Raw genomic sequence first — 25,185 nt, 5'->3', positions numbered from 1 at the left:
AAATTTCACTTTCAAGTAAGGCAAGAAAGTATACAATTTACAGTGCCCTTTGAAATTTAAAAATCCATTTTAAAAGAAAATGGAAGTATTTTTGAGCTATGAAGCACATACATTTTCATTATCTCAGGAAAAAATAACCAGTGATCTTAAGGTTTCAAATGTTTTTGAAAAAGACAAAGGAAATATCTGATATATAAAAATAAAAATTAAATGTTTATCAAATCAATTCAATGATCTCTTACTTTATCTTTTCCATATATTCTGGAGTGTTCTGGTTTGTCATGTTTGAAGGACTAATATGCAGTTTGAAGTCCGGGCCAAAATACTCAAAGTAATCATTATATGGCAATTCTATTAAAAACAATGAAATAAAGCAACATATTAAAAGCTCAATTTCACGCAAACCCATGCACAAAATCCAGATTTAAGCTGTGAAACAGTCCCTAAGAAAACTTTTAAAAGTGACCGCTCTCCTACATGGTTTGGAATCTACTCTCATCATTCATCTGCCCATTTGTATACAATGACAGTTTCATACCATACAGACATCACAATATGACTACTTACCATTGGGAATCTCACAATCAAGGGCAACTGCAGTCTCGTATGTCCAACACCGAGCAACATTACGAATTGTGTATCCACCTCCCCCAAGCATCAGTAATGGTAAATTAAAAGTTTTCACAACTTCTACACATTTAGCATGACCTGAGACAAAAAAAAAGATTTGGGTAACAACAAATCTAAATATTCTGACAGTTTGACAAGTAAGTTTTAAAAAGATAATGAATGCAAACAACAAGTTTTACTCAACCAAAATGGCTTTTCTAAGTATTTAAAGAGTATGTAAAAATTTCAAGAAATTTCTAGTCTAAAATTTTTATTTAAATTATCTTTCACACAATGATATATAGAACACAGTAAGATATAAGTGGCTATTTTAACAAGTGTCCCTAACGGAAAAGTGAATTATACAACTAAATTAACATAAAAAATATGAACAGAACACCTATTTTTATTAACATAGGAAGACATTATGTGGTATGAAGATTCTATGTTGGTGTGACATTACATGGGGAAAAAAGGTTACAATGAAACATGAACAATCATAGGGCACCTGGGCGGCTGAACTGTTAAGCGTCTGCCTTCGGCTCAGAGGTCATGATCCCAGGGTCCTGGGATTGAACCCTGCATCAGCTCCCTGTTCAGCAGGAAGCCTGGTTCTCCCTCTCCCATTCCCCTTGCTTGTTCCCTCTCTCGCTGTCTCTCTGTCAAGTAAATAAAATCTTTAAAGAACCATGAACGGGGCATCTGGGTGGCTCAGTGGGTTAAACCTCTGCCTTCGGCTCGGGTCATGGTCTCAGGGTCCTGGGATCGAGTCCCGCATTGGGCTCTCTGCTCAGCGGGGAGCCTGCTTCCCTTCCTCTCTTTCTGCCTGCCTCTCTGCCTGCTTGTGATCTCTGTCAAATAAATAAACAAAATCTTAAAAAAAAAAAACAATGAACAATCTAAATTTTACCACTCTTCCATATAAACATAATGCAGACAAATCAAGAAAAGCTATACAACAAAGTTTAACTCTAAGTTATCTTCAGGTAGCAGTACTATGAATAATTTTCTTATTAAGATCATAAAATTACTCTCTATTGCTATTAAGAAATACTTCAACAAATACCTATGTGTAGAAATTTAAATGGAAAGTAAACCTAATACAAAAACAAAATATTTTCTTTGGATAAATGTAATTGTTTAATAATTAGTTTTAAGTTAGTCACCAGTATTAATGATGTATCTATCATTCAAGGCATACAAATCAATCTTTAAAGAAAAGCACCCTTCAATTACAGAAGAAATCCATGCTTACTGAAGAATATTTGGAAAAAATTAAAAAAGTACAAAGACGAAACTGCTTAAAACTCCATTATCCAAAGTTAGTTTTTGAAGTATTTCATTGCAATTCCTTCTGACTTAATAAGATTTAATGATTTTTTCATGTAATTGTATATTTGTGAGCATTTCCATTGAGTTTTCAACGGTTGCAATATAAAATTCATAACCCAATTTCTATTACTGCTACTAGAAAAACACGAGCTTCTTATAATAGATTAAAAAAACCACTTTAGTATTTTTTTTTAAGATTTTTTAAAAAACTTATTTATTTGACAGGGAGAGAGACTCAAGCAGGGGGAGCTGGAGAGGGAGAAGCAGGCTTCCTGCCCAGCGGAGATCCCGATGTGGGGCTCAATCCCAGGGCCCTGGGATCACGACCTAAGCCGAAGGCAGGCACTTAACAAGTGAGGCACCCAGGTGCCGCACACTTTAGTATTTTTAAAGACAAAATAAAAAGTTAACTCATAGACTTCTGAGTAAAGACAGCTAGCTGGCTAAACAAAAACAATTTTCCTTCTCCTTAAAACCTGATAAAAATGACTATAATGGTATTTTTTAAGGGATAAAACCGAAACCTATAACAAATGAAGAATGGCAGAGAACACACAGTAACAACATAAAGTAAGGTAGAAAACAGATGGACAAGAAGTAACGGACTTTAAAAGATCTGAGAAATCTAAATTGAAGCTGGCAATGGAGAAAACTTAGAATTAAGTTTAAGATCTGGGATTAAAAGTACCCTTAGTGCTTTATATAACTGAAATTCTAACAGTAGAAACGGAAGTTACTATAAAAGTAAAACACTACAGTTTGATTATGAATGTTAAAACTTTTAAGTATGAAAACAAAGCATTTTCAAAGTGCTAGGACATGAAAATGGACCGTTAATACCCATTTTGTACATTAGGAAGATCATATCCATTTGAAGCGAACAGATGGTTATCAACACATTAAGTTCAACAATATGAAACTGCTATTTGACCACTATTGACCTACCAAGAAAAGGGGCAATCAAGTTTGTATGGTTCAACCTAATAAAAGTAGAACAGATTGTACCATTAATTCTAATGCTAACTGGTATAGAAGCAATCATAACATTAAATAAAAGACTTTAATATCTAGATTTAGGTATTTAATTCCACTTAAGCCAAGTCATTTTTAAAAAGTTCTATTTGAGAATTCTTCACATCTTAAGAGGCAATTCAATGCAAGAACATCCATTTGTCAACTGAAAATTCAGAAGGAAAACAACTACAAAATCATGTACAATATTCATCATTACTGATCCCCATATAATAAATTTTAAGAACTTATTAAATAAAATATAGGATTTATTCTTATACCCTAGAAGTTCATTCCATGACGGTGAACTTTCACTTTGGTCTGGACTTAAGTCGCATGTTAATTTCAACAATGGATCAAATTTAAGTTTTGGTGCTATACTCCTAATCCCCCACACATCTTTTCTCAGAAAGCTACCTGAGAATGTGCTCTAACAAAGTAAGACAAAAATTTAGAGGAAGACAGAGGAAAGAGCAATGGGGGAGGGAAGGCATATAAAAGAGAAACGAAGATCGCTTTTTCCACCAAGTCTGTAAGAGATACTTGTCCAAACAGTAACAGCTCAGAAGGCTCTTCTTCAAAAAGGTAAAAATGATGGAATATTTGATGCAACTGAACATTTGAAGCTATTTAGATACTGGTGATTTAATAATAAGTAAAGAGAAAACTAGAAATGAGGCAAGAAAAACAAGTTATACAATAAAAATCTGATAAGCTGAAAAGTGCTTTAATGTTGATGATGCTGTAAACACTGAATGCCACACCAAAATTCTAGTATAATTACCAGATTTAAGCTATAAAAATGAAGATAGTGGGAGGGTGTATACATGTATTGGGGACAAAGTGGTGAAAAAGCGCTAAATCCCTCTTCTTCCATGATAGAAACTGAATATACACGGGGCGCCTGAGTGGCTCAGTGGGTTAAGCCTCTGCCTTCGGCTCAGGTCATGATCCCAGGGTCCTGAGATTGAGTCCCACATCGGGCACTCTGCTCAGCAGGGAGCCTGCTTCTACCTCTCTCTCTCTCTGCCTGCCTCTCTGCCTACTTGTGATCTCTGCCTGTCAAACAAATAATAAATAAAATCTTTAAAAAAAAAAAAAAAAGAAACTGAATATACAAAGCTAAAATTGAAAGTAACAAAGTTTGGGACACCTGGCTGGCTCAGTTGAAGGAGCATGCAACTTTTTTTTTTTTTGAAGATTTTATTTATTTATTTGAGAGAGAACATGAACTGGGGAAGGGGGAGAATCTCAAGCAGACTCTGTGCTGAGCACAGAGCCCAGTGCAGGGCCCTATCCCAGGACTGAGATCATGACCTGAGCTGAAATCAAGAGGTGCATGCTCAACCTCCTGAGCCAGACAGACGCCCGGAGAAACATGCAACTCTTGATCTCGGGGTCTTGAGTTTGAGCCCTATATGTTGGGAGCAGAGATTAAAAATAAAATAAAAACAAAAACAAAAGAAAGTTAGTTTGCATGTTATCTGGAGAAAGATAAACACCAAAAGGAGCAACGAAAAACAATGAAAATGGCTGCCTTGGCTAGGACTGCAAGAAGCTTTATAAAACTATTCACGTATGAATTCAACAACAAAATAAAAAACCTAATTAACTGAAACAGCATTCCAAATGCATATATACATCCAACAAAAACCAATGAAAAATACAAAACGTGTGATTCTGTGTTAATATAGCAGAGGCAAAAAATTGTAATGATTAACTTTAATGGGAAGTTCTCGGAGAGGAAAAAAAAAAGAAAACATGTTCCTGAGACTATCACCCATTAAACCACTTACCTTTGACTGTCAGATTGAAGCAACCAAGCCTATCACCAGAGAGTGAGTCTGCACCACACTGTAGCACCACAGCACTAGGCTGATACATCTCCATCACCTTTGAGATAATCTATGTACAAGACAACAAATGTTAATACCTGTAAAATTATTTCACAAAACTCCATTTTGATTTTGCAAATAAAAATACTTACAGGCTTAAATATCTGCCCATAGGACTCATCATCTATACCATCTCTCATTGGGAAATTGACAGCATAGTATTTGCCTTTTCCTGCACCAATATCCTAAAATACACAATTAAACCGCTCTTAGAGACTATTTCATAGTAAAAATGTTTGACATGCTTATTAAGGAATTTTTTACAAGATTAAAAAACTAGGTAACAATATCCAATTCTGAATTCATCTTTTAGTTTAAATACAGGAACAAGTGTAAATTCCATTATCAATGGATTGTTTTATTAAGCTGAACAGAACCAATTCCAATTAATCTGTAATAGCTATTTTGGGGAGAAAAGAAATTTAACAATTAAAGGCATTATTACATTAGACCAAGAAATAAATCATGAACAGAATATGTAAGACAACGTTATGAGTAAAACTGCAGAAAATAAATACTCTGAGCAAAAGAATCATGCAGAATAATTGTCACTATAACACAGAATCCTTCTTGTGGCTCACATTCTGGTGTAAGTTTATTTATGATGAAAGAAAAAGCCCCAACTTCCCTCAAGTTTTGACAACTGCAGACTAAAGCACCAAAATCTGCTCTTTAATTGGGCTTGAAATAAATTTTGTTTCTACTTGTTCAATTAAAACCACTCTAGGCATTAATACTTCCCTAAGCAGCAAAAGAAACTGAGAGCTGGGTTCAGCAAGATATACACTTAAAATATATATATACACCCACACACTACATATACTATTTGTATTATTTATTATGCATGTGTAGATGGATGTGTGTAAATGAACCTGAGTGCACACACACATAATTCCTAGAAGAAATGGTATAGCACAAAAATTGCGACAAAATAGTTCTTTAACACCAAAGAATTGGTGGTAACCGATTCTTAATGTGTTTTAAATTATGTCTCAGTGTACATGAAATCTTTAGGACTACTACTGCTCTTATATAAGTCTCCCTTTAACTCTCATATAATGATCTGAGTTTGATTCATTTTAAAAAAGCACAGTTTACCCTTCAATATTAGAGTTTCTGTGATCCAACTTCCAATGAAGAAAAAGTGGAATTAACTTATCTCCCCCAACAATTTTTCCTGAAGAAATCTAAATGTTCATATATAATTAAATACAAACCATTCAGATGTGGATAAACTAAAGCACGGTGAATCCCTAAAATCCTGCTCTAAAAACTGAACTGTGGAATATACTTTGACATTAAGATTTCAGAATACAGAAAGCTGGTCAGCACCTCTCACTCCAGCCAAAAGCTGGCCCCTCAGCTGTTGCCCTTGTTGCACCCAGATTTATCCCTTCTAGTTCTTACTCTTAACTGCTACTTTATCATACCCTTTTTTCCCTTAGACTCCTGCTCTAATAAAGCCAAGCAGTTTTAACAATGACCTAAACTCGAAGTAGCTTTCTTTTCTAATTTAGAATGAACTGGCAGGTAGAAAAGAGAATGTTTAGGGGCGCCTGGGTGGCTCAGTGGGTTAAGTCTCTGCCTTCGGCTCAGGTCGTGATCCCAAGGTCCTGGGATCAAGCCCCGCATCGGGCTCTCTGCTCTGCGGGAAGCCTGCTTCCTCCCCTCTCTCTCTGCCTGCCTCTCTGCCTAGTTGTGATCTCTGTTAAATAAATAAGTAAAATCTTTAAAAAAAAAAAAAAAAGGAATGTTTATTAAATTAACATCAAAGATACATACAAGTTTTATGAAATTCCAAATATAACTCCATACATAATGACTGACGTTTAATCTCCTTACAAAATTTTGGGAACACCTTTATAATAACCAAAGGGAGGGGCGCCTGGGTGGCTCAGCCGGTTAAATAAAGCCTCTGCCTTCGGCTCGGGTCATGATCCCAGGGTCCTGGGATCGAGCCCCGCTTCGGGCTCTCTGCTCAGCGGGGAGCCTGCTTCCCTTCCTCTCCCTCTGCCTGCCTCTCTGCCTGCTTGTGATCTCTGTCTGTCAAATAAATAAATAAAATCTTTAAAAAAATTATTTTTATTTTTTTTTAAAGATTTTACTTATTTATTTGACAGACAGAGATCACAAGCAGGCAGAGAGGCAGGCAGAGGGAGAGGAAGGGAAGCAGGCTCCCCGCTGAGCAGAGAGCCCGAAGCGGGGCTCGATCCCAGGACCCTGGGATCATGACCCGAGCCGAAGGCAGAGGCTTTATTTAACCGGCTGAGCCACCCAGGCGCCCCCCAAAGGGAAATTATTATGATGACATTTCACATAGCATAAAATCTTTAGTGAGTAAAAGAGAAATTCAAAGTCATTCTGAAATCTTTAAAAAATACTCATTCTCCAATACTTTCTAACAACTTCAATCAATCCTAAGAATATTGTCAGAAATGAACACAGAGGCCACGTTTTACTAATTCTGACATTAATTAGGATTATACTGAAAAGAGACCTTCTTTAAGCTTAAAACTAGGAAGAGCCTTTGGTGAATTTCCACTGAGTACAATGGCTATAGACCAAGGAATTCTACCGGTTTAGAGTAGTGGTTCTCAAACATTAGTGTGCAGAATCAGTTTCAGAGGCCTGACAGGATGTTCCTAGTGATACTGCTAATTTAAGTCATAAACTAAGAATCACTGTATGTAAAGTTAAGACCAAGAGGGAAAGGCACTGAAGGAGCTAAAGGAATGGAACTGAAAATATATATTTGCAATTTTAAAAGCCACATAATTTAAACTCAAATAAACAACTGACCTTCTATCCATTTATAAGTAAAAAAAAGATTTCACCATTACAACTCTTACTGAAAGAGCACCATCTTGTGGTCAAATTAAAAAACTCACATACAGTAAGGCCACTCTTCATTTGGTTGTTATATAGCTCTAACTACATACCACAGGTATGAAAAATAACCTTAATAAAATAACTTAGAATACTGAATGCCATGACAAGAGAAATTCCCCATATAATCCAGGCTGAATTTAAAACAACTATTTAAATTTATGACTAAATTTCAACATGCACGTAGTTTGGTTTAAGAAAAACCAGCAAAGCAAAAAACTTCAGGAACTTTGTTTTTTTTTGTTTTTGTTTTTAAAAACTTAAGGAACTAGGTACAAACAAGATCTGACCAGTGGTTTTCACATTCATAAGATTAAAAAAAGTACTAAATTGAAGAAGATAACAGAAGTATAAAAGAAATAAATGCACTTAATGTAACAGGCAGGCAGGATAAGCTATGGTATTCTTTCTCTCTCCAAATGATATAGACTACAAATTTCAGAAGCCTAAGGAAAAAGAGATTAAAATTAGGCCTATTAAATCAAGACTCATCGCAGAAGGAGGGCAAGAACCTAAAAAAAGAGTTATTTTCTTCCCCCAATTTTTACAATCAACAGCAATGCTGGCTACTATCAAGTAGGTTTTAAAGATGCAAATAAACATCTAGAAAACTTCTTCGTGCTTCAGGGATGTTCAAAAATAACTACTCAACCAACGAAATTATTTATGGCTGAGCAAAAGAAAGCTCTCTCAGTTCTCACTAAATTTTTGCTTTTGGTTAACAAAAGTGAATTCTAGCAAATGTTACACAGCATATAAAATGACTCAATTCTGCATACAAGTTTCAAATGAATGACTGAAGAACAGTATTAGTTTAGATATGATTATTAGCTTCCTCTGTTCTAATTTTTATATCACAATACTTATTCAGACAGAAATTCAGTCTTACCCTTAAGTCTCCTGTTCCGGGAAAGTATTCCCCATATTTATGGAATGATACAGTCATTACACGATCTGTCGTATAAAAAGCTTCTTCAACACCATCACCATGATGGATATCAATATCAATATATAAGACTCTCTGATGATACCTGAAAACAACGCCATCAGTTAAGTTTCTAAAAGGTTTTAAAAGATGAAAGAACCACCATGGGTTCAGAAAACCCATTTTTGAGCTCTTGCATTTCAGAATGTTCATCCCCTTTCTTACTTTATTTCCAGCCTAAGAGATCATTCAAACATCTAAAGTTACAAGTTTGGCCCTGAGATCTTTAAGTCCTTCCTTTAGCCCCACTCTAGGTAAGAAAATGTACTCTCCCTGTGAAATCTGTCCAATTCTCAGGTATTAAAAACATACTACATGTTTCTATATATTAACAACTGAAGATTATACTGTACTTACAGGATTATTACTTTAAAACATATCTCTAGTAAATTTTCAATGTTATAAAACAATGGTTGGTGATCTATTTTATAGCCCAAATCTGACCAACAAAGTTTTGTAAAGCCTTGAGCTAAGAATAGTTTTTACACTTTTAAACAAAGTAAAACAAGAATATTTCATATGTGACAAGGGAATGCAAATTTCAGTGTCCATAAATGAAGTGTTACTGAAACGTGGCCATGTTTATTTGCTTACAAATTAACTATGGCTTCTTTTGTGCTTTCAACAGCAAAGTAGAGTAGTTGTGACAGAAACCACATCTGGTACTCTCATCATTTCCTAGTGCTGCCCAGAGCACTACAAATTGTTGTGATACAGTTATAGCTCAAACGTATTTTAGGAGTCATGTATATCACTATACTGTGACATTTTTCTATCAGTACATACCCATGTCAAAACAGAGAAAATGAAATGAACTTTGAGTGTCATACTTTCATGGCATGGTGAACTGAGGATTATTTTGTTACTAAATTAAGTGGCAGAGCTTTGTGTGTTTATTATACAATGATACCACCACTACGTTAAAAGAAAATAATGTAATCTGACATTACTAAACTAAGCACTCATTAGAATATTCTCAACTCACAGGAAAGTACCATTCAGCAAAGTTATGGGGAAAAAAGAAGAATGTCTCATTATAATAGACTTTCTTCTCAAAAATAATTTTAAAAAGCTGTTAGTCAACTAAGTGGTTTATAAGTGGCTTATCAACAGTCAATTAAATTATGACTGTTCATACAAGTTAAAGAAATTTGTCTATACAAATTAAATTAAAACTTGTTTAAGGCTGTAAGCATGTGAGCAAAACCACTGACCAGAGATGAAGACACAAGAACCAAAATCAACAGGGAATTAAAAACCAAGGCAAATAATTTCAAGTGGTTTTCCTTGGCTCTGAATGAGTTAACTGAAACATTTTAGTTCTTTATCTGAGGAGTCAATACCAAATTTTAAATGACTGAAAAAGCAGCCTCTATAAACAGTGTGCATGGAATTACTACAGGCAAGAACATTTTTGATACTGAGAAAAAACAAATTCACTACAATCTGAAGTGGCATCTGCTAAGACATGTTACAACTGATCATGGTTAAAAAAAAACAAAGAAAAACAACAACAACAAAAACCCTGTAAATTTCCAAATTTTTAAGTCTCTCTATCGATCTCTCTCTCAAACTGCAGTCAAGGATAACTTTACATCTAATTCCTTTAGTTATTTAGAGACAATTATATCCATTAGTAGAGAACAAAGCCTCATTCCATGTGGAAACTAGGCAATTAGCTAGACTCATTTCATGAACAAATTTCCTTTAACACAAGGTTTCAAATTTTTGCCTTCAAAAGTAAAAACTTATTTAGCACATAAACTTTCAGGGTCCTGTCATCTTTCATTAGTTGAAACTGTAACTCAAAATCTAAATCCCCAAACTATTTTTGGTCTTTTTTAAAAGGATATTTAATGGGAATTTTAAACATGTATATGCATTTCTCATTCTTATTAATCCAAGAAATGGGGAAATGTCCTGTATTTCTATAATGGTTTGTAATGAAGAAGGCTCATCTCTGAACTATTTTTAACCTACATTGTTTCCTTGATATTTTTTAGGAGTTACAGATTTCTATGGTTTTAATTAAAACTTTTTCATAAGAAAAATATCAACATAAATTAACTTACTTTAGTAATTCAAGGATGGCAAGTACAATATCATTAACGTAACAGAATCCTGATGCTTCTGATTTCTTAGCATGATGTAACCCTCCAGCCCAGTTAACAGCCATATCAGTTTGTTGTCGATTTAACTTCACAGCCCCAGCTAAAAGACAAGACAGGGTAGACTCGGAAGTTTAAAATAAAAAAAATTAATATAACTAGACAAAAGCCCTATAGGAAAGAGAATGCCACGTACAAGTAAAACAGTTTAAAATTACAAAAAGATAAGGCTCATCATCTGCGACACCGACAACAGTTTTTTCTTAAATGTTATTCTAGAGCTGTATTCTGATTTAAATAAGAGTATATACAGAAACTGGTAGCTAGAAGAGAGACAGAGGAGAGAAATCTCTATGTGAAAATAGAACAGAAATAAACAAAAAGTTCAAGTCATTATGATCATAAAGCATGGGGTTTATTTTTAAAGAAAGAAGGTAATTACTTTTATTTATTATTTTTTTTTTAAAGTGAGCTCTGTGCCCAGAGTGAGGCTTGATCTCACAACTCCCAGATCAAGTCACATTCTCTACCAACTGAGCCAGTCAGGTGCCCCAAACGTGGATTTTTAAAGACAACTGTTCTACTATAAACATACAGACTACTTTTTGTTTTCAAAATCCACTACCACTAGAAACTTCTGCTTTAAACAAATAACCCAAAGGTTACATACCAAATTTAAATCAACTTTTAGAACTGAATCAGGACACTTACCAACTGAACCACCGGTTGAGAGCTGACAAAACTCAAAGAGTCCATCAAATACTGGACAATCCTCTCCAACATTAACTGTGAAAGACGGATTTCGGTTAGAATCCACTCTATGAATTAATTAAAGGTTTCCTTCCAAAAACTACTTCTTACAAACACTTTTTATATTTGATGCAACCACTGAACATACATCATAGAAGAAATCTAAACTTTGATATTTAAAAATAATTTGTCATTTTACCCAAGGTAATTAAAGTGTTATGTATGAAACAGCACCACCAAATCTTACCAGGATTATTTGTAAAACATCTTTGCTCTATTACTAAAAAAATTAATAGCCATCAAAATATAAAAGGCATTTATTTAATTAAAACATGCACTTAAATTTTAGGCATTTCTCCTTAAACATACAATAAATTAATCAGGATTCTAAAAAATTTAAGCAACTTTAATCCCTTTATGATTTACTTTCTCTAAAAAATCCCTAAATGCACAGAACATCCATTAACTTTGAAATGTATTTTAATGAGTACTAAAAAAAATAAAGCAGCTGGTTGCCTACCCAATCTTAAAGGATGGTAAGAATTAACTAGGTTCATAACAGCCAAGACATAGAAAGAAGGGGTATATAAAGCACAAGGAAACAACACATACAGATCCATGACACATCGCAATATATTTAGTTCCTTAGTACTGACAGGATAAGAGGGACTTATTATGTACATGATCCATTCTCAGCCTCTTCCCACCCCCAATTATAACCTTTTAAAAAATAAGGATAATTATTTTACACAGCTTTGCATACTCATAATTATTAGCACTATAACAAATGCATTTGAGTTTCTTACTGCTCAGATATAATCATAATCTTAATATAATTATGTAGTAAATCAATTCTGTTAATTCATTTGCCCAGTCTACCCATAACTTTTAATCTAAGCCTGATTCTCCATCAAAAAACCAAGGACAAATAATATATTCTATTTACATTATAGCATTTTATTGAGTAAATGAAATAATCTATAGTAGAAATGCACACAAAGTTCTATAAATGTTAACAATGTCTAGCAACTACACTTCAGTATTATTAAAATTGTTCTTTTTAAAAAAGTCATCACTGAAGACTATAGAAGTTTACTCTACAGAACAGAAACACTGATGAGAATGACCTTTAGTATCAAGCTTTCAAAAAACTCTTGTTCCAAACATTTTAGGATGACACTTTGCATTCCACTTTCAAGCCAACCACTGCTAATAATAAAATACTTTTTATCTATATAAAAGAGAATACTATATAGAAGAAAATCAAAAGCTTCAAAGGGAAGGAACAGGTTATATATTACAATCCACATTAACTAAAGCACACAAATAGAAGATGAAAAATATTTATACCAGGCTAAGGTCAATCGAAGAATTTTTTTTTTTTTTTTAAAGCAGGCAAGTAAGGTCTCCCCACCAATATCCATTTTCCCAAAGTTAAAAAGGGACAAAAACAAAGAATAGAGGAACATCCAAATAGCTTTTTGGCAGTTTGGCAGACCAATAGGCTTCAGGTAGATTTTGTTTTTTAAAGATTTTATTTCTTTATTTATTTGAGGGAAAGAGAAAATCTCAAGTTGACTCCGTGCTGAGTGCAGAGCCTGATGCAGGGCTCTATCTCAAGACCCTGAGGATCATGACCTGAGGTGAAATCAACAGTCAGATGCTTAACCAACTGAGCAGCGCAAGCACTCTTTTTTTTTTGTTTGTTTGTTATTTAAAATAGCTCTGAGGCTCGCACCTAGGTGGCTCAGTTGGTTAAGCGTCTGCCTTCAGCTCAGATCATGATCTCAGGGTCCTGGGATCCAGCCCTGCTGCATCAAGGCTTCCTGCTCAGCAGAAACTGCCTGCTGCTCCCTTTGCTTTTACTCTCTCTTATCTGTCAAATAAATAAATAAAATCTTTAAAAAAAATTTTTTTAAAAGATAAAGTAGCTTTAATATTTTTACACTGACTTTTCAAACCAACAACTAATTTAAAAATGTATTTTAGATCAGGCAGAATACCTAGATTTGGATAACTCTAATTATATGCTTCTAAAAATACTCATTTATACTTATAAATACTAATATATACTTTTAACACAGAAACGTACATCTCTGCATCTGCTTACTATACTCAGACATGTTATCTGGTCTTATTGAACGTAGAAATTTGATGTACTCATCACTGTGGTATTTTGTCATTTCTTCAGCAGTGGCTTTATGGGGCCTCTGTGAAGAAAAACATAAGTCAGAATTGTGGAACTACAACTGGTTATATCAGAGTTACCAATACAAAGTATACGATTTCCCCTAATAGTCCTCTCAAAAGAACTAGGTCTGCCAGAACAAAATAAATCCCAAAGCTAATCCAAATTTATACATGTGTTTTAGAAAAGAGTAGTCAATTCCAAAGCTAAGTCCTACTCCTTTAAAAGCATTACACAGGTCTGACTCCAACTATGTATTACTCCTACTATTTTAGTAGAAATCAGTCAACACTTACAAAGTTGAATCTGTGTTCAGAAACTACTTTCACTTTTCCCATCATAAACCTGTTCTATATCCAGTAAGAATGAAATTCATTCTCAATTATAAGTCTTTGCCCACAATCACTCTTCCTTTCCTTTGCCTATCCTAATTATTCTTGTTCCCAAGAGCTCAATTTCATTTATGACATACTTCTCCCAGGTTTCCAGGAAGATTTATCCAACTCCTCTTCTGTAAATGTTTATATTTGAAAGAAAGTAACTCATAGACACCCAGTATTGCTAACTGCTTCAAGTCTTTTCTCTTGTGTTCAAAAACAAAACAAAACAAAAAAACATAACAGGGAAGTTAAGGTCTCCCCACCAACATCCATTATCCATCCCAAAGTTAATATATAATTCCATCAGTGCAAAAACATTTAAGGCGGTTGTATCCTAAATGTTAGCTGTACTGTGCATGATCACTAACATATTGTTCCATATGCCAATAAGTATCTGTAGAATTTTCTACATAGTTCTTTCTCGTAATAACTACCCAGGTCAACTCTTCAGCAGCACAGCCAGGTCAACCACTACTTTAACAAAGATATTTAGTATGCTAAACTGAGCTGGTTTTCTAAAATGTGAAAAGATGGGGTATGAGAAACTTTTAAAAAATGGTTGAGGAAGAGGGACAAGAGAGGTCATAGCTCCCACACTCTCAGTTTCCTCTGAAGAGTAAAACAAAAAGAGGATTTTCTGTTTTCTTCTAGAAAACATCATGTGCTACATGAACTTCAAAAGGAATAAGAAACAAGTTTCAAAGCAGATTAAGAAAAAAAAAAAACAAAAAACAACAACCACTGCTGTGTATTTATCAAAAGGTATACTCACATATATTTCCATTTTTCTATATAAGCCATAATTTAGCAGCAAGTTATGGGTCATGCGGATTCTATGAGGTTTCATGGGATGACCCTGTCCATAATAATAATTTCCAATATCACCTAAAATAGAAAAAAAAAAAAAAACTGAACAATACAGATAAAAGAATCTTCACAACAATTTAAATTTATGTATATTCATCATTAGAAGGCACTTACCACCTAAATAAGATTTAAAGCCTTAAATGATTTTAGATTTTTCAACTCTCAAACTGTATTAGAAAACCAAGATCCTGTGTACACATTTACATGTGATAACTCCACTAATATATATGTTTATTTATAAATTAAAGCAAGCAAGCTTTTCTGATTTTCAGTTTACCAAAATTTCATATTAACCCTAATAAAATACTCTATAGACACTTACAAAAGTAGTTTTAGTTACTTAAATTGATAAATTTTTTCATATTTATGGGCAAATTCAGATGCCTAAAGTAAATTCTGAGTTTCACTGTTGCTATTTAAAAACTTTAGAGCAAATATTGTTTCTTGAACATTTACTGGCATCACAGAAATTCTTTATAGTTGGAATTATGGGGGTTAAAACATTCTACACATCCATCACAGTCTATAAGAGGAAATTTTTGGTAAATGAAACTTAGATCCATAAAGTTTTGCTCTGGTAAGACACACTCATGACATTTAAGATAGTAAGGATATTTTGTCTCATTCTTCATGATTAAAAGTTATAACTGCCAGCCTATCTTTCTATGACATCTTATATTCTAGTGTTTTAAACCAAATTTTCATCTATCAAATTTCAACGAAATCAATACTTTTAGGTAAAGACCCTGTGTTTTTATAAAGTAATATTAAGGAAACCCTTAAAAATATACTGTTTTTTAAATGTAACAAGCACTTTTTGCAACAACCTGTATTAAATTAGAAATTACCATTAGTATTAATTCTAGTCTTTAAATAAGTAATTCCAAGATTTCATTAGGTCAAGCTGATTTTAATGGCTTGATATTAATCATTTCAACACAAGCTGATATAAAAGTGAGGTATAAAGAATGTCATCTCCCCACCATCAGGATAAAAAAAAAAATCTTTCAAAATCCTGCCTAAATACACCTTTTTTTTGTTTAATAGAAACTGAGAACTCAAAAACTGTATTTCCCTCTCTTCCATATATTTGATAATAGTCCAGGATGAACATTCCTATTTCATAACCTACCTATTTCTAATTACCATCACTGCTTGAATTTGTTGGTATACCACTAATTTACTTACTTCTTCATTTCCAACACAAACTCTCTTCTGAAAACAATATATACAGTAATTTTAAGGGAAAGCCACCCTTCTCAAAACAAGAGCCAATGACAAGACTAAGACAATACAGACAAGTAGCTAAGCAGGGCTAAGGGGAGGTGCAACATTCCTCTGCATTTACCGCAGTCTAGAGGCTATGGGTGAAATAAGCGACCTGTAAGAGGATCCGCTGCAAAGCTCCTCTCTACGTGGCTGGCACTACACATAATTCCTTGAAAGCAGCCGGATTTCAAATTCTTAAGGTATGGAAAGCCCACTAGAATTACAAGGCATCGTGTACCCAAGTTAATGCCAGGGAGGTATTTCTAAGTTATCATCACTACCAGAAGAAATCACAAGAGTTGGAATAAAGAAACTGTCTTCACAGAACTTCCAAATACCTCTGTGTAAGATTTACTAGTAACAAGGAATGTCTCTAACATCTATTACATTTTAAGACCAAATATTCTAGTTATAGACATACTGAGAATCCAGTGGGAAGCCACAAATAACAGAATATGAAAGATGACAACCTACAGAAGGGAGACTACAGTTGGAATTTCTCAGCAAGCCTGTTTAAAAAAAAAAAAAAAGGACGACAACAGCAGTAGTTAATATTTATTGAGTGTTCACTAGAAGATTCTGCTCTAAGCACTTTACATGTATTATCTGTTTATCTTCTCAATTAACCCTATGATGTAGCTATTATTACTATTGTTCCTATTGTGAAGAAAGGTGAGATGCAGCTGAGTCAGGTAACACTGCCAAAGTAACCTAACTAGCAAGCCAGAAGAGCTAGATTCAAACACACGCAGAGCAATGCAGAAAATCGTAAGCAGTAGATACTAGGAAAGCAATGGCATTTTCAGTCACTAAAAAGAAAGGGAAAGCCTGGCAAGAAAAGGACACAATATGTAATACAAATATTTTAATCAAGATTTAGAATCTTTATTATTTTAGAGAAAATGAACATAAGAAAACTACCTATTCAATTCATGAAAGTAACTCACTTTTTTAAAAAACCAACTGAGTCTTCAAATTTTTTATGAATATATATAGCTTTCAACAAGTTTCTCTGCTATAATTAAGGGTCCCAAGCCAATCAAAAATATGTGCATTTCCTAAATGACACGTGTCCACAAGAGGAGCCAAGCCAAAGATAAGTGCTATTTCATTTATCAAGAATTCCCTCAAAATGTAAGGGGGTTATAAAAGAAACCTCTCCCAACATTTTCTGGCTTAATCACGTATCTCAAAATTCTCTACAAGTTGCTCTGTAGCTATCCACTTCTTATTAAATATAAAATTTCTTTTCTTAGTTTAAGAACCTACACATTCTATTCATGATTTAAACAGTTAGTTAAGTTGGGCATTTTAAATGTTATCTTGATTTTTATCAAAATACACAAAAATGCATTACCAATGAATCAGATACATCCAGAAAAATTAGCGCAAGGTGGTTCCTTGAATATAACAAACTTTAACTGTCAATGTGAAGAAGTTACCATAGAGAATTAGGTACGTGGAAAATTTCAGAAATTGCTCACTCTTCAAAAGAAGCTATCAGAATGAAATGAAATGGCTACTAAGGTCTATACTCTCTTATCCAAAGTACTTGGGACTAGATGTATTTTAGTTTTTTTTTTTTCCAGGTTTTATAAATGTAGTATGTTATATCTGCTATATATTATGTGGTACCCTGGGGTCTGCACAGGGTTCTATAATCAAACATTAATATTTTTGCAGCAAAAATGTGTGAATATTCTCAGTCAACAGAATAAAGACTACAAATATTCAGATTAAGCTTTTGATTCCAAATGAGTTACAGATTTTTCTTCCCATTTTCAGATAATTCTGAATTTTAAGATTGTAAAATGTGACTTTCCCCTTAAAAGATAAGCAGGCTACAAAAATTATCCAGGGGGTGGAAAAAAAAAAAACAAAGGAAGCAAGAAAAAGCTATTATTTTTACCTTCCACACACTACTTACTTAGTCCACTACTGGCTTAAACACTCTGTCCACTGGCTTCCATAACACCACCGTCCTGAACTGTATTCCTACTGCATAGCCACTCTGCACCAACCTTTAAATATCAGAAATTTCTCACGTTCATTCATTCATTTAACAAATTAAGAGACTGTTGTGCGCCACACACTATTAGGTGCTGGATTAGTCAGTGAACAAGCGTGATGCCCTAAAAATCCTCTTCTCTCTGCAATAAGTCACCTAACTGTTCAATCCATAAACTTAGAGGAGTTGTCCATCCTTTATTCTGTACCACCATCAACCACCTCCATCTCCGTTTCTAATCCATCAGCAAGTTCTATCTGTTGTATTCCCAAAACCTCGCCTCGGTGTGTCAATGTCTGTTAGCCACAACTATTGTATTCTATGTGGACCAACATGCATTCAATTCTTGCTTTCTGTCTTCTATTCGTCACTCTTCACCATCCTTTCTCCACCGGAGTTCTACTTAAAAATCCTTCAGTGGTTTTCTACTCCCTGAAAATCTCAAATCTCAAGCTCAAATCTCTTACTACAAAGTTTTTATGGTCTGGCCCTTTACGTAGCCTGGCATCCCATTGTTCCCCCATGTCTTCCTTTTTGTTTAATGTGCCAAATCCTAACTACGTGGCTTTGTAGTTTGCAGTATCTTACAGTACAACTCTTTTAAGGCTGGCCCATTCTTTTCCTTCAGGCCTTCCTTGTCTTGAACACACTACAAAGGCCCCCACTCTTACTATCTAGCATACAGTTTATTTCCTTCTTAGGACTTAAATAATCTTTTGTCTACCCGGCACACAGTAGAGACTTTAAGCCCTACTTACTTTCCTCAAAGATAAACCCGAAGTTGATTTCATGACCAAGTATAAACTAACTTATTAAATTAGAGAGCAGTAAGTCTTATTAGCCAGTACAAACATCCTTATACTTTTAACTTTTAAAAAAATATTTTATTTATTTGAGAGAGAGCAAGAGAAAACATGAGCAGGGGTGGGGGAGAGGGAAAAGCAGGCTCCCCGCTGAGCAGGGAGCCCGATGTGGGACCTGATCTCAGGACCCTGAGCCACAAGGCAGACACTTGAAGGCAGACAAAATCAACTGAGTCACCCAGGTGCCCCTTTATACTTTAACTTCTAAATCTGATCTCATCTGTGTTCAATGCTATTATCATTCCCTAAGAGGTTACCAGTTCCATCTATTTCCTTAAGCATTTGTCAACTGAAGCATTTACAAGTTTTTGTTAGGAAAAAGAAATAATTACTTAATACTTCTTTTTTGTATCAGTGGAAGGAGTTCCACTCTTGTGTCACCAAAAGAAATAAGAAAAATCTTTAGGTGCAAGATATTGACCTCTTCTTGGACATTAAAACTAGTCAGTATGGTAGAGGATAAGGAGTGGACTGAGGTCAAACAGGGATACTAATCTATTTTCATCTGTAAAACAGACAAAATGCCACTGATCCTACCTGTCTGTAACTCAGAGTGGTTGTAAGCAGCAGAGAGTGTTATATAAAAGTGCTCGATCCATAAAGGTAAGGTACAAATCATTTATTTACCAATAATTCAAAAAATCTTTAATTTTTAGTTAGATGGTAGAGATACAGATGTAAGCAAAACAGACTCTGTCCTCAAACTTATATGCTAGTGAAGAGGACAAAATTTTCGTGTTAGAAAAAGGATAACAGTACAAGTGGTAAGGAGAAAAGCAATAATCAGCATTAAGGTAACAGGAAAAAAGTCTGATTAGGTGAAATCTGAAGGAAATGAATAGTGAAGTATAGCTGGGGAAGAGGACCCAAATATAAGAAAGGCTGTTTTATTTGAGGATTACACCCTACTATGTTTAAACAATGATGTGTGATTAAAACTATTGGCACAAAGACTCTGTGCTCAGTGTGGAGTCTACTTGTCCCTCTCCCTCTGCTCCTTCCGCCCCACTTGCTTGCTCGCGCTCTCTCTCTCAAATAAATAAAATCTTAAAATTCTGGTATTTATGAACTGCTGCTGTAATTAATTCAGCACTCTGATTTGCTGATTACCTATTTTGGAAGAAATGATTACGTATTTTATGGATGATATTTACACTACAGCTAAGAACACAAGCAATTTTATTAAAGGCTATCTACCAAAAGACTATGGCACCGCTGTTACAAATAAAGGTCTAAAAAAATCTGTCAATTAGTTGGCTGCCAAATAAATTCTTATAGTCTCCTAAACTATGGGTATACTGGGAGGCATGATCTTGGTAACTTTTATAATCTTTGAATAGTGTTGAGTGTTTTTCACGGCACCACTGGCTTCCAAACATTTTGATACACCCTATTGAAAGAGGAAAAAACAAGAGCACAGAGCAATATCTGTACAACTATGTAAATTATGTTTATATGCAACCCTATTATACTGTATACATTATAAAAACAGGCACTAAATGTGATTGGCCTAAAGCTTAATTCAAAATAAAGTACACTTAACATTTCTGGATAAAATATTATAAATTATTTTTTAATAAAGATTTTATTTATGTGTGAGAGAGAGCACAAGAGAAGGAGCAAGGGAAGGGCCAGAGGGAGAGAGAAAATCTCCAGCAGACTCTGTGCTAATAATAATAAGCACAGAGCCAGATGCAGGGCTCCATCAAGGCCCTAAGGATCACGACCTGAGCTGAATTCAAGAGTCTGACACTTAAGGGACTACTCCACCCAGGCGCCCCCTAGATAAAATATTACAATTTTGAGTACTATAATATGGGACTAACACAGTTGGTTTGCTACTTATGTTTAAGTACAGAATTCACATCATTTTATAGTCAGAAGGTACCTCAGCCACTAAGTATATCATTTTACAGAGTACTGATAATCGTGCAATATATAAAAGATGACCAAGATTTAGAACTAAATTTTTGAAAACTTTGTGGGGGTATGGGTCAATATCTACAGTAAGAAAAGTGAAGTTCTTTTACTTTCCTCAAAGATTTAAGGATACCTCCTCATCCATCAATGCCTGAAGGTTCAGCTGGAACCAGCATTCCAGTCATCTAAAAAGTTTAATACTGAACACTGTTAAAGCATGCAGAGAAGAATACATGTCTTTAGACGTTCCTTTCATTTGCTAAATATTCTGTGTTGCCAAGAGTGTGCCTAATGATCCCACTAAGCCTAAAGGTAGGACTCCCTATGGTTATAGAACCCACTACTTCATTCCTGCATTCATCTTTCTTATTCCTACTTTCTTTATCAAGTTAAAACAAAATAATTTAGCAAGCTAGCAAATTTTTGTTTTACTTTTTAAAAAGATTTTATTTCGTTATTTGACAGAGAGTACAGCAGAGGAAGAGGCAGGCAGAGGGAAAAGCAGGCTCCCTGCTGAGCAGGGAGCCAGATGTGGGTGGGACTTGATCCCAGGACCCTGGGATCATGTACTGAGAGGAAGGCATCCACTTAACCAACTGAGTCACCCAGGCGCCCAACGCTAGCAGATTTTTAGTTCTAACCCAATCCACACTGTTTACCTTCAACTCTCCCAATTCTTTGGTGCAGAAACTGCTTTACTTACATCTACTCCTCCCCACCCCCGCCAAAAAGAAAAAAATACCACTACCTTTTTAAGATGACAAAATAGGGTTTTTTAAGTAATGAAAATGTAAGCTTTTAGAATTGTTCGAAGTTTAGTATATATACTATCACATACTAGTAATTGGCATAATGATACCCAACCCATTTAATAATTTCTACAAAACAATTTTATTAGCACCCCCCCCGGCCGCAAAACCCAAAGAATAGTCCAAATGCAACTAAAAATTCCATTCTGAAAATGAGGCATGAGCCTTAGACCAAAGGCATATAACCTAATGAAAGATTTACAAAGAAATCCAATGAAAGATTTACTGCTGGCCATCAATAAAGCATCTGAATGGTCTGAAGTTTTAAGTGACAATCACTGGACTTGGATATTTCCACTCTACCTATCAAATCCATTTCCTGCCCTAGGCATTCCATTCCCTCAGCAAAGGCTCATCATAAAGGGGCCCAGAAACAAACAGCTATTCATAAAATTGCTACTTAAGTGTACCCCTGGGTTCTACAATTCAAGTTTGGTAACAAGAAGTTACAAGCAGCTTACTTCATCAGAGCTTATCACTACCAATAGCAACCAACAGCTGTAGAAGAGCCTTAGCACCAGCCTCCCCAACTTTTTAAACCTTTCTCTTTTACCCCAACCCGACAAGAACAAGTCTCTAAACATTAGGAACAGCATCTTTTTAAAAAATTAACTCAAACATACAGTTATTTACTTTTCAATTTGGTCAGGGAATGCAGGGCTTGGATTTTACCATTGTCTCAAAATATGCATGAGAACTTAAAAGAATGATTTTACCAAATATAATTCATATTAAATTAAAATGTACTCTTTAGTCCTCCAGGACGGCATAACTGCGATTTGTATTACACATATATGTAGTGCTCTCAAAAAATATCTTTAAAATACAGCTGTTAACTATTTAGTACCGCCATTAAATAACAAACAATTCAGATTTTTTCTGTATGATTTTAAGTTCTTCCACAAATGACACAGGTGCTCATTTTATAGTCAGGCATTAAGAGATTCATCTTTGTTAACTGAAGTAATATGGTACGGCCATTTTCAAATTAAAATCAGATTTACTCTGACCTAGACCTCTAAGGTCTTTCCACCTAAGGTTTTGTAATATACAGATAATACACCATATGTAGGAAACATCTTCCAAGATGTGTATTGCTTCAAACAGACCAGATAGGACTTGCAGGTCACTGAGCCTAGGTTCTTAGAAAAATTTTTGAAATCTTTCTCTCGAGAGTAACCCAGTAAAAACTATTTACCAAATTAATGTCTTTGAGAAATCTGCAAAAACAGGTTACTACTGCATTTCCACAGGAAACAGGATTCAAGAGATTTAATGTTACTGCTCAACTTTCAAATGAGAGAACCCCTAGAATTACATTATCTTTCATAATTTCTGCACCGCAAGCTCATGCTTACCTGATTATTCAGTACTTCTGCATTACTCCTTAAAGTTTTCCTACACCAAAACTTCCAACACCAAGAAACAGCTTTCACAAACAAGATGCCCATACTCTGCTAGACCTCCAAAGCAGGGTCTATTTCCTGATCGAACAAAGAGCAACAAAGAAGTGGGTGGTAACCGCCTCTCACAGAGGCAAGCCAGAACCCATCGAGTCTGATCTGCAACACAAGCAGTAACAGCTCCACGTTTCCCTAACACCGTCACATTTCCCGCGAAGACTAACTACCTCAAACTCGAAAACCCCATTTTTTATCGAGGAAGTGAAGACTTTTCATTTGAATCCTGAGAAAGTGGCGCTCAAAGAACCCGGCGAACAAAGGAGAGTGATGGAGCCCGGGAGAAACGGCAGAGTCAGTGTGTCCCAAGGCGGACGTAGGCCCCCACCCTTGGTAACTGCTCGCCAGGACCGATCCGGTCGAGGGGTCCCGGCTGAAGCTGCAGGCGGAGAAAGGAGCAGAGGCGCCGGCCAGCCCGAGACTTAGAGGAAGGGAGGGGCGGGGCGGGAGCGAGCGGTGACGGGGCGGGGGAGGGGGGACGAGGGGGCTGGGGGCGGGGCTCTCGCGGCCGCGGGGCTTTGTGTGTGAAGTCCGGGCCGGGGTAGATATTTTGATTCGGGGGGGGGGAGGGGTCGGAGCCGAAGCAGGGCACCCCACACCTCCGCCCTCGCAAGTGGCAAGCAGAAGAGAGAGGGCAGGCCATCCCCTTGGCCACCTCCACCAAGACGGGGTAGGCCGGCACCGTCCCACAGACGGCCGCCTGCGGGGCGGCGGACCGTACTGCAGAAAGGAGAGCGGCATTAGAGAAAAGGGGGCGTCCACCTGGCTCCCGCCGCACAACCCGCGGGGCCCGCTCGCCGCGGAGGGGCTCCCCCTGACGGCGTCGGGTCGGGAATGGGTTAAGATGCGGCCAGACGCCGGTCCCTCCTCCTTCCCACCCCTCAGCACCGGCGCCCACTCGCGTCGGCGGCCGCGGAACCCGGCGCGGCTCCGGGCCTGGATCCCCAGCCCTGCCCACCCAGCCTCCTGCTGGCCGGGCCTCTTACCATCATAGTAGTAGCAGACTTTCTTCTTGCCGCCTCCCTGACTGTACGCCATGGGTTCCCCGGCCACCGCCGCCTCCCGGCTCCGGCTCCTCCTGCTGCTGCTGCTGCTGCCGCCGCGGCTCGGCGGGCAGAGAAAAGGGCTGGAGCGAAGGTGGGGGTGGCAGTCCCGCAGGGAAGGGCTGGCCGGAGGGAGGAGAGTAGGGGACGCCGGGAGGACTCGGTACCGCCCGGCCGAGGGGCCGAGAGCTCGGAGCGGGGGGTGGCAGCGGCGCCAACTCGCGACACTGGGGAGGGGGAGGGGGCAGCCAAACCACCTCCGGAGGCCGAGGGGAGGTGGGACGTGTCCACTGTGGCCTTTACAGGGGACAAAGGGGTCCGACTAGAAAAAGAAGTCTCTTCAGTCTTGAGATAAGAGGCCTTCCGTCGATGAACACTTGCAAAGGGCGACGCCAACTGCAGTCGTGAAAGGAAAAAAATGGCTAGTTTGTTGCTCCGCAAGTAGGTAGAAGGAGCGCAGAGCCGAGTGAACACTACCCCCCTCTGGATCTTCGCGCGGTGGTTGCGCCTATCCGGAGCCTGCGCAGTGGCGTCTTCCCAACCGTAGCCTTGGCCGCCTAGACCCCCTCCGCGTCGTCCCACGCCGCTCCCCTCCCCCACTGTCGCGAAGCTCCCGCCCGAGCGGACCACGTGCCGCAAACCGGGCGGGGAGAGACCACTACTGCACCCCTTCCGGCCTTTTCGAACGCGCTAGCGTGCAGCCCACGGTCCCTGGGCCGGGTCGCTTCAGGTTTCTAGTTTGTTCGTTTGTTCTTTCATTTTTTTGCTGGTAATTGCTCCGAGATTCTGACCTGTTAAGGGG

General features: G+C 36.8%; 1 protein-coding gene across 3 annotated transcripts in view; it reads right to left on the bottom strand.

Moving 5' to 3' along the window:
- HDAC2 (histone deacetylase 2) overlaps positions 1-24,860 on the bottom strand; it is a 30,262-nt gene extending 5,402 nt beyond the window's left edge. Inside the window, exons 1-10 of one of the 3 annotated variants that reach the window (XR_013967019.1) lie at positions 24,327-24,638; positions 14,917-15,029; positions 13,669-13,786; positions 11,538-11,612; positions 10,791-10,929; positions 8,623-8,764; positions 4,940-5,032; positions 4,749-4,857; positions 568-708; positions 243-351 (exon numbers count right to left, since the gene is read on the bottom strand). Coding sequence is in view for 2 of the 3 variants with exons in the window: in XM_080806714.1 (XP_080662840.1) it covers positions 243-351; positions 568-708; positions 4,749-4,857; positions 4,940-5,032; positions 8,623-8,764; positions 10,791-10,929; positions 11,538-11,612; positions 13,669-13,786; positions 14,917-15,029; positions 24,327-24,378 (1,091 nt within the window). In the remaining variant the exon portion in view is untranslated. Of the gene's footprint in view, positions 1-242; positions 352-567; positions 709-4,748; positions 4,858-4,939; positions 5,033-8,622; positions 8,765-10,790; positions 10,930-11,537; positions 11,613-13,668; positions 13,787-14,916; positions 15,030-23,238; positions 23,771-24,326 lie in introns of those variants that run through there. The other 2 variants (XM_080806714.1, XM_080806715.1) reach the window with 2 other exon arrangements.
- Between the last annotated feature and the right edge of the window lie 325 nt (positions 24,861-25,185).

The sequence above is a fragment of the Martes martes genome, assembly GCF_963455335.1.
Source record: "Martes martes genome assembly, chromosome: 6".
NCBI lineage: Eukaryota > Metazoa > Chordata > Mammalia > Carnivora > Mustelidae > Martes > Martes martes.
Note: the sequence above shows the minus strand (reverse complement) of the source record. Positions and strands in the feature narration are given on the sequence as shown.